An 8995-nucleotide genomic window follows, 5' to 3' on the forward strand; every position below is an offset into this window, starting at 1 on the left:
CTGTTTCCAACAAACTGATGAACCTCTAATCGTGGCTCCTTATATTTTAAAAGCCTCATTGCAGTCGTCCAGTTTCTTTTAATCAGTTCTAAAAATCACCTAATTTTTTGAACACTCATCCTTGTATTCAACTGATGTGCTTCTCAAAGAAACAGGTTTCAAATGAAGTCAGTCCATCATTTTGCCCATTTTGCTTTAGATATTTCAAGATCTAAATTTATATAAATTCAGTTTGTGTTTCTGTATGACTAAAGTCCTTTACAATTTTTGATTCAAGACTTCAAGTCCAGTGAATGGAGGGGGGAGCGAAAAAAAACTTCAATCTGCTTAAAGACAAATTGATTTGGCAGATCACCCATTGTATACAAGACGATCCATACTTTACTCTTTCCAATTTAAAACACCCATTTTTCGGCCATTAGGTAACAGTTTATTTTCTTGAGTTCTCTCTCTTCAATGTCTGGTGAAAGGACTTATTTATTAGGTCAGGGGCACCCATTTCCACATTAGGATCTACACAATGCACATGCACAAATGTTTCAAATACTGTACTTTTCACTCAAGTACCCAATGTAGGAAAGCAAGGGATGAATATTTGGGGGTTTACATTTTGGTGAAAGATCATTTTTGATCCTGGAGATTTGACAGACTGATATCAATGTAATACAAACAGACAAATGAGGAGGAAAAAAATTAAAGTCAAACTTTGCTCCTACATTTCAATGTGACACAAGGGCACTACAATCTCAATTCCTTGCCTCAAGTTGCTCCAATCACAAAAAGATGTAACTGGTAAAATTTCATCCCAGTTTTTAGCCATTCAGCTAACAAAACAGCTGATCATGGTAAATAAGATTGGAGATCCTGAAAAACTGGAGGAACTTCAGCAGGTGAGGCAGCAGGCACAGTATATGGAGTTTTGTTCCCAAACACCTATTGCCTTTCATGGACACTACCTAACCCACTGAGTTCCTCCAGCACTTTGTGTTTGCCAAAAATCCCTTCAAGATGGGGGTTTGGGGAAAATACCCTCAATATCAAGTTTCCCCCGACATGAATAAAATGTAGGAGTGAAGAGTCCAGATTGAAACTGTTCTATCCGCCCGAGAAACACTGGAATAATTACAAAAACTAATAATAACTTAGTATGCAGCACTCTGCACCAGTGAAACACTTTACACACTGCATGTTAAGAAACAAAAAAAGGGTGCCAAATAATTTGAGGGGGAACCGTCAGCCAGGTTAAAACTAGCCTCCTGGAATTCTTTAAACAGAAGTTGTGAAATAGAGAAGTAGAAGAGTTGCATGATGAAGAAGAAACTTCAGATAGTAAAAGTCCAGTGAATGGAGGAGGGGGGGAGGAAGGGAGAGGGGGGGAGGAAGGGAGAGGGGGGGAGGAAGGGAGAGGGGGGGAGGAAGGGAGAGGGGGGGAGGAAGGGAGAGGGGGGGAGGAAGGGAGAGGGGGGGAGGAAGGGAGAGGGGGGGAGGAAGGGAGAGGGGGGGAGGAAGGGAGAGGGGGGGAGGAAGGGAGAGGGGGGGAGGAAGGGAGAGGGGGGGAGGAAGGGAGAGGGGGGGAGGAAGGGAGAGGGGGGGAGGAAGGGAGAGGGGGGGAGGAAGGGAGAGGGGGGGAGGAAGGGAGAGGGGGGGAGGAAGGGAGAGGGGGGGAGGAAGGGAGAGGGGGGGAGGAAGGGAGAGGGGGGGAGGAAGGGAGAGGGGGGGAGGAAGGGAGAGGGGGGGAGGAAGGGAGAGGGGGGGAGGAAGGGAGAGGGGGGGAGGAAGGGAGAGGGGGGGAGGAAGGGAGAGGGGGGGAGGAAGGGAGAGGGGGGGAGGAAGGGAGAGGGGGGGAGGAAGGGAGAGGGGGGGAGGAAGGGAGAGGGGGGGAGGAAGGGAGAGGGGGGGAGGAAGGGAGAGGGGGGGAGGAAGGGAGAGGGGGGGAGGAAGGGAGAGGGGGGGAGGAAGGGAGAGGGGGGGAGGAAGGGAGAGGGGGGGAGGAAGGGAGAGGGGGGGAGGAAGGGAGAGGGGGGGAGGAAGGGAGAGGGGGGGAGGAAGGGAGAGGGGGGGAGGAAGGGAGAGGGGGGGAGGAAGGGAGAGGGGGGGAGGAAGGGAGAGGGGGGGAGGAAGGGAGAGGGGGGGAGGAAGGGAGAGGGGGGGAGGAAGGGAGAGGGGGGGAGGAAGGGAGAGGGGGGGAGGAAGGGAGAGGGGGGGAGGAAGGGAGAGGGGGGGAGGAAGGGAGAGGGGGGGAGGAAGGGAGAGGGGGGGAGGAAGGGAGAGGGGGGGAGGAAGGGAGAGGGGGGGAGGAAGGGAGAGGGGGGGAGGAAGGGAGAGGGGGGGAGGAAGGGAGAGGGGGGGAGGAAGGGAGAGGGGGGGAGGAAGGGAGAGGGGGGGAGGAAGGGAGAGGGGGGGAGGAAGGGAGAGGGGGGGAGGAAGGGAGAGGGGGGGAGGAAGGGAGAGGGGGGGAGGAAGGGAGAGGGGGGGAGGAAGGGAGAGGGGGGGAGGAAGGGAGAGGGGGGGAGGAAGGGAGAGGGGGGGAGGAAGGGAGAGGGGGGGAGGAAGGGAGAGGGGGGGAGGAAGGGAGAGGGGGGGAGGAAGGGAGAGGGGGGGAGGAAGGGAGAGGGGGGGAGGAAGGGAGAGGGGGGGAGGAAGGGAGAGGGGGGGAGGAAGGGAGAGGGGGGGAGGAAGGGAGAGGGGGGGAGGAAGGGAGAGGGGGGGAGGAAGGGAGAGGGGGGGAGGAAGGGAGAGGGGGGGAGGAAGGGAGAGGGGGGGAGGAAGGGAGAGGGGGGGAGGAAGGGAGAGGGGGGGAGGAAGGGAGAGGGGGGGAGGAAGGGAGAGGGGGGGAGGAAGGGAGAGGGGGGGAGGAAGGGAGAGGGGGGGAGGAAGGGAGAGGGGGGGAGGAAGGGAGAGGGGGGGAGGAAGGGAGAGGGGGGGAGGAAGGGAGAGGGGGGGAGGAAGGGAGAGGGGGGGAGGAAGGGAGAGGGGGGGAGGAAGGGAGAGGGGGGGAGGAAGGGAGAGGGGGGGAGGAAGGGAGAGGGGGGGAGGAAGGGAGAGGGGGGGAGGAAGGGAGAGGGGGGGGAAGGGAGAGGGGGGGGGAAGGGAGAGGGGGGAAGGGAGAGGGAGAGGGGAGGGAGGGAGGGGGGAGGGAGGGAGAGGAGGGGGGGAAGGGAGAGGAGGGGGGGAAGGGAGAGGAGGGGAAGGGAGAGGGGGGGAAGGGAGAGGGGGGGGGGAAGGGAGAGGGGGGGGAAGGGAGAGGGGGGGAAGGGAGAGGGGGGGAAGGGAGAGGGGGGGAAGGGAGGGGGGGGGAAGGGAGAGGGGGGGGAAGGGAGAGGAGGGGGGAAGGGAGAGGAGGGGGGAAGGGAGAGGAGGGGGGAAGGGAGAGGAGGGGGGAAGGGAGAGGAGGGGGGAAGGGAGAGGAGGGGGGAAGGGAGAGGAGGGGGGAAGGGAGAGGAGGGGGGAAGGGAGAGGAGGGGGGAAGGGAGAGGAGGGGGGAAGGGAGAGGAGGGGGGAAGGGAGAGGAGGGGGGAAGGGAGAGGAGGGGGGAAGGGAGAGGAGGGGGGAAGGGAGAGGAGGGGGGAAGGGAGAGGAGGGGGGAAGGGAGAGGAGGGGGGAAGGGAGAGGAGGGGGGAAGGGAGAGGAGGGGGGAAGGGAGAGGAGGGGGGAAGGGAGAGGAGGGGGGAAGGGAGAGGAGGGGGGAAGGGAGAGGGAGGGGGGAAGGGAGAGGGAGGGGGGAAGGGAGAGGGAGGGGGGAAGGGAGAGGGAGGGGAGAGGGAGGGGGGAGGGAGGGGGGAGGGGGGAGGGAGGGGAGGAAGAATCAGGCTATCAGAAGTCGGGTTCTCGACCCTCCCTGATTCCACCGCCAGCAACGTGGGGGGAACCGGCACACACACCGAAGCCCCCCTCCCTTACCAGAGTGAGCGCCACCTCCAGCATGGGGGCGAGGGCCAGGGTGCCGTGGAAGAAGGGCACGCAGTCCACGAAGAGCACGGGCTGCCCGTCCCTCCTGGGCCTCTCGGCCACCAGGACGCCGTTGACGGCGCAGGGCGGGTACTTGGCAGCGTGCAGCAGCATCTTGCAGTAGGCTTGGGTGGACAGTCGGAACACCGGCATGGCGACCCCGGCCTCGGATCTCCGGGCCCAGGCCTCTACATTGCCGCCCGGTTGAAGGGAGGCCGAGCTCCACCGCACGCCGGAACTGCACCAGTGGTTGGTCGCCGGCCGGCCAATCACGGGGCAGCACTGCACGCAGTCCGCCAATGAGAAACAGAAGCGTGCCCCCCGATGAGCCAATGATATAGGAGAACGTGACATCTCATCTGACCAATCATCGGGAAGCGTCAGGTTTGAAGGCCCAATAAAAAGAGCAAGAGCGCCTGCTCATGTCCCAGTCAGTCAGTCAGTCAAGTGGCAAAGCCTAATGATGGAGGAGGGGTGTGTTTGACTAATTATACTAATGGGCAATGATTCAAAACCACACCATTTCTCTCGAAAGTCTGCGATGCTGGACAAGCTCAGTAGGATAGAGAGCTTACTTCTGTAGCAAGGATAAAGATTTAACCAACTTTCAAAGAATTGAGTGGAGGAGTTGGGATGTTATGGTGAGGTTGTCCAAGGCATTAGGTCAAATTTGGAGTGTTGTGTGCAGTACTGGTTGCCAAACTACAGAAAGGATATCAGTAAGATTGAAAGAGTGGAGAGATTTACTAGGATGTCTTCAGGAGTTGAGTTATAGGGAAAGATTAAACTGGTTAGGACTTTATTCCTTGGAGCATAGAAGAATGAGGGGAGATTTGAAAGAGGTTTACAAAATTATGAAACACCATTCTGCTAGTCCCGTTGACCTAATCTAAGTGATAAGGGCCTACTCACATTTATTCTCATTGCTCTTTCCACTAAGATTAAGAGATAAGTCTTAGTGGAAGGGGTCTGGGGAAACTTCACTCTGAGAGTGATGGGGTCTGGAGGGTTATGGAATGGGTGCAGGTTAATGGGACTAGCAGAATGGTGTTTCAACACTTGACTAGAAGAGGCAAATGGCCTGTTTTCTGTAGTGTTCTATGGCTTTGGGCTTGAGCCCTTCATCAGGGTATGAGTAAAATATATACAGGCACCTGAACATCAGGTGCCTGCTGCCTGCTTTTTGCTCATACCTTGATGAGGAGCTCCAGTCTGAAACATTGTTTATGTATTTTAATCTTTATGCAATCCTGCAAAAAGTACCCTGTCCTGCTGAGTTTTTCCTGTGTTTTAACCATTTCCCACAACGCTGAAGGTAATTTATCCAGGTATTCAGTGCAAGCTCTCAAAAATAATGAGCAAATTTAAAATAAAATTAAGGTACTAGAAAGCTGGTCGTTTAGTTTTTTAAGATATGCAGCATCTATAGATGTTTTGTTTTGCCTTTCTATGAAGAAATGTTGATAATTAAGTAGGCCAATATGATTGGTAGGAATATTGTGATGTTCTAATTGGATCTAAGGCTGTCTTAAGTTAACTCCACCCCCTGGTTTCCTTTTCTCAGGTCTGCTTGCACACCCATTCTGATGTATTCCTTTCAAGTTTGCTTGACCTTCACCCATTCGGAGCAGCTTACCCACCAGCCTAGAAGGTCTGTTGGCCTCCACCATTTCAGACCCACTTGAGTTCTGTGCTGTCCTCCCTTTCAAGTTTGCTGGCCTATTGTCTTATATAGCTGCTGGGGATCTCACCCTTACAGGGGCATTTGCACAGCACTCTTTATTCCTTTCTGGTCCCTGATGCCTTTACTCTGCATAGTCTTTACATTTTCAGGTCCACCTGGGATCATTGCATCTCTTCCCTCTTCAGAGCATCACCCTGGTGTATTCCATTCAAGTCTGCAAGTCCACAGGCCTGGTAAGTGATGTACTAGAACAAGAACTGATCACAGGCACATGTAGGGATGTGATCCCTATTATCATAACAGTACCTTACATTCATCCATGTGTCACCCAAAGGACATCAGCGCACAACTCCATTTGTGCTTAGTTCACCTTCAATGTTAAGTATATTAACCATCACTGCTTTTTAGTTCATAATTGGTAGTGATGTTCATGTATGTTCATGCAAGGCATTTTCAAATTCTGCCCTTCTTCCATCCTTTGACCTTCCACATAACCTGTGTTTGACCAATACTGTATTTCTGTATCATTTGAGAATTTTATAACCAAAACTCAGCATCATTTAAAAGTTGCTGTCAGCCAATACAGTTGGCTCTTACAATAAATATTAGGTAATTATCACATAATGAATCCAAACCATATCTTGGTCAAACAATTTAACACAAATAACATAATTTACATGATTTTAATGTGATCCAAAACCTGATTTTAGCTGCTAAACTATGAAATAGCTTTTTTTTAAGACCATCTGCTTTTTTTTGATCACAGTCTAATTACAGATGTAGACAGTTTCTTCTATGGTTCTGCCAAGTATATTCTAAAACAGTGCAAATAATCTTTGGAAGCAAAACATAGATTCTATTTTCCAGAATTGACGTCTCTTACAAAAACAGATGTTCTGAGAATTTAGCCAATTAGTATAATCGATGAGCATCCAACAGAAAGATAGAATGTTGTAATTGGCTTCATTTCACTTGGGCATGTTTTAAGACAGATATCCTATAGAAGCAGATCATTCAATTTTGTGAAGCACCACAAAGTATTTACAATATGTTGAAGTGTTTGTGGCCAGCTTCCTCTGCACGTTTGGCAGAGCAGATGCTTTTAAGTATATCAGGAGAGATGATCTTGTGAACCTCATTACTTGGCATCTCTAGTTGTACCTGTACAAACTCTATTGTACATAATATCTACTTGTACATAAAGTCATAATGTTAATTCTTGTGGCAGAGAAAGAGGACAATTGCATGTAACATGAATCTTTGCACTTTTATTTTGCATGATATGTACTTAAATATGAGTTGACATGCCTGGATATCACTCATAAGTTTTTCACTGTATCTCAATACATGTAACAAATTCAAATAACTGTTGAGGCTGTTCTCACAGTCCTGAAAATCAACCAGTTGATTTTAATTTGCTTGTTCTTTCTCCACATTTCATCAACTTCTCTTTCATTTTTTTAGTGGATACTTTTTTAGGCTATTTTAAATTTTACACTTTACATAATGTTTTAGTATGTTGCCTCTAGTTTCTTCAGGCAATCATCTTGTGTCTATATATTCCCTAGTTATCAACTCTTCTATCACTGGAATACATTTACTGTTCTGTCTGAAGAATATTGTGCTTACAGCTCATGTAAAGGAGAGAGTGAGATGGAAATCAGAGACTTGTGAAAAATCTGCATACATTAACATTATCTTTCTTGTAAGCAGTAAAGAACCTCATTTGAGCCTTTAAAGGATATATTTCATACTCATCCCAGACATACTCTGGGGGGGAAAAAAAAACTAGGTGCAGAGCTTCACATGGAACCAGATTTTTAAAAATTGTCTCATATACAAGTTGAAAGTTCCATTTGAAGTCTAATATAAAGATTTTTGTGAGTAAATATTGTGTTGATTCTTATACATTCAGGCTTTGTGTTTACAGACAAGTAAGCAGAGGAAGTGGCTCTTTGCCCCCCACCATGTCAACTACATGCTCAGACACTTACTTCCATACACACTCCATGAGAATATATATTCCAAACAATTCCATATGGCAACTGCATGAGTAGCCTTTTTATACTCCCACATGCAAGCTGATTGAAAATACTCTATTTGCTTGTACAATCTGTTTAGTCATTACACACTCAAGTCCATGCACAGGTGAAAATGGATAATCGTACAGATTGTTTGAGTAAATAGTTCCATATATATTCAGTTTGTGCAGATATTCTATATTCAAAAGTAAACACCCAAGACATTCATTTGGAACGAAAAGCAGAAAATACTGGAAATACTCAGCAGGTTAGGCAGCAAATGAATTTTTTTTTTTAAGAAAGCAAATGCTGAAAGCCTGAAATGGAAACAGAAAATGCTAGTTTCTTTTAGCAGGTCGGGTAGCATCTATGGGAAGAGAAGTGAAGTTCATGATTCAGGTTAGCGAACCTTCATCAGATGCACTGACCTGCTGAGTGTTTGAAGCAGTTTTTTGTTTTTAGGTGAAACAGCACCTCTGGCGGGGTGGGGGGGGAAGAGTTAATGCTTTATCGGAACTGAGAAATGCTGGAAGAAGGTATACAAACTTTGACGCTGTTGTTAATGGCAGCGCTGCCATTGGTGCAGTCCCAAGAAGAGTAGAGGAGCGGGTCAGGGTCTTTCGATGTTCTGCTGCGGGGTCCTACTGGCTAGCTGTCCTGTTAGATGGAGCTGGTGGTGACTTTTTTTAGTGTGGCACCAATAATGGCAGTGCCCACGTTTTGGAAACCTGGACTTTCAAGGTTGCAGGCTCCAAGGAGGCAGTGGATCAGTGCAGGGCACCAGAGCGGGAGAATGCCTGGCCATTGAGAAGGAGAAGCAAAGGTAAGAAACAACAAGAATCATGCAAACCTTGAGGGCCAAAAGTCTCACAGCAGGCTGCAGGTGACTGGCTTCAGGGAGCCACACGTTGGGACTGCGATCTGAGGGTGCTGATGGTGTGTAGGGCTCCTGAAGTGACTTCAGGGCTGATGGTTTCCAAATCACTGGGGGGGGGTTCAGAACCAGAGGAACCTTGAATTTTAGTTCATCACTGGAGCTGACAGGAAGCTATGTGACCATGAAGGTTACTCAGGCTCACTTGTTAGTGGCGCTGCATAGTAGTGGTTTTTTGTGCACTTACAGGGCAAAGGAAAATGAATGTTCTGTACTCTATGTCCATAACAATAAATGCAATGATTTCAATTGCCGGAAGTGGGGCATAAGGTCAGCAGCTATAAGGTCCTCTACCTATTTGCCCCAGCTGCAAAACATTGTCCTCTTACAAGGTGAGAAATATTGCAATCCATCTCTCTGCAAAAGCACATATTGAAAATAAAATTCGCCATCGCCTTCAATGCTCAA

At 49.8% G+C, this 8995-nt stretch overlaps 1 protein-coding gene and 1 long non-coding RNA gene across 3 annotated transcripts in view; one reads left to right on the forward strand and one right to left on the reverse strand.

The window, feature by feature from the left end:
- emc8 (ER membrane protein complex subunit 8) overlaps positions 1-4206 on the reverse strand; it is a 30091-nt gene extending 25885 nt beyond the window's left edge. Inside the window, exon 1 of one of the 2 annotated variants that reach the window (XM_069902135.1) lies at positions 3901-4184. In XM_069902135.1, the coding sequence (XP_069758236.1) occupies positions 3901-4101 (201 nt within the window). In that variant the 5' untranslated portion in view covers positions 4102-4184. Of the gene's footprint in view, positions 1-3900 lie in introns of both variants that reach the window. The other variant, XM_069902136.1, reaches the window with a different exon arrangement.
- LOC138745063 (uncharacterized) lies at positions 3800-5866 on the forward strand. The gene is made up of 3 exons (XR_011345981.1): positions 3800-4332; positions 5513-5599; positions 5782-5866. It is a non-coding gene; the product is annotated as an uncharacterized lncRNA (long non-coding RNA).
- The last annotated feature ends 3129 nt before the right edge of the window (positions 5867-8995 follow it).

Source organism: Narcine bancroftii, chromosome 10 (genome assembly GCF_036971445.1).
Source record: "Narcine bancroftii isolate sNarBan1 chromosome 10, sNarBan1.hap1, whole genome shotgun sequence".
Classification (NCBI taxonomy): Eukaryota; Metazoa; Chordata; class Chondrichthyes; order Torpediniformes; family Narcinidae; genus Narcine; species Narcine bancroftii.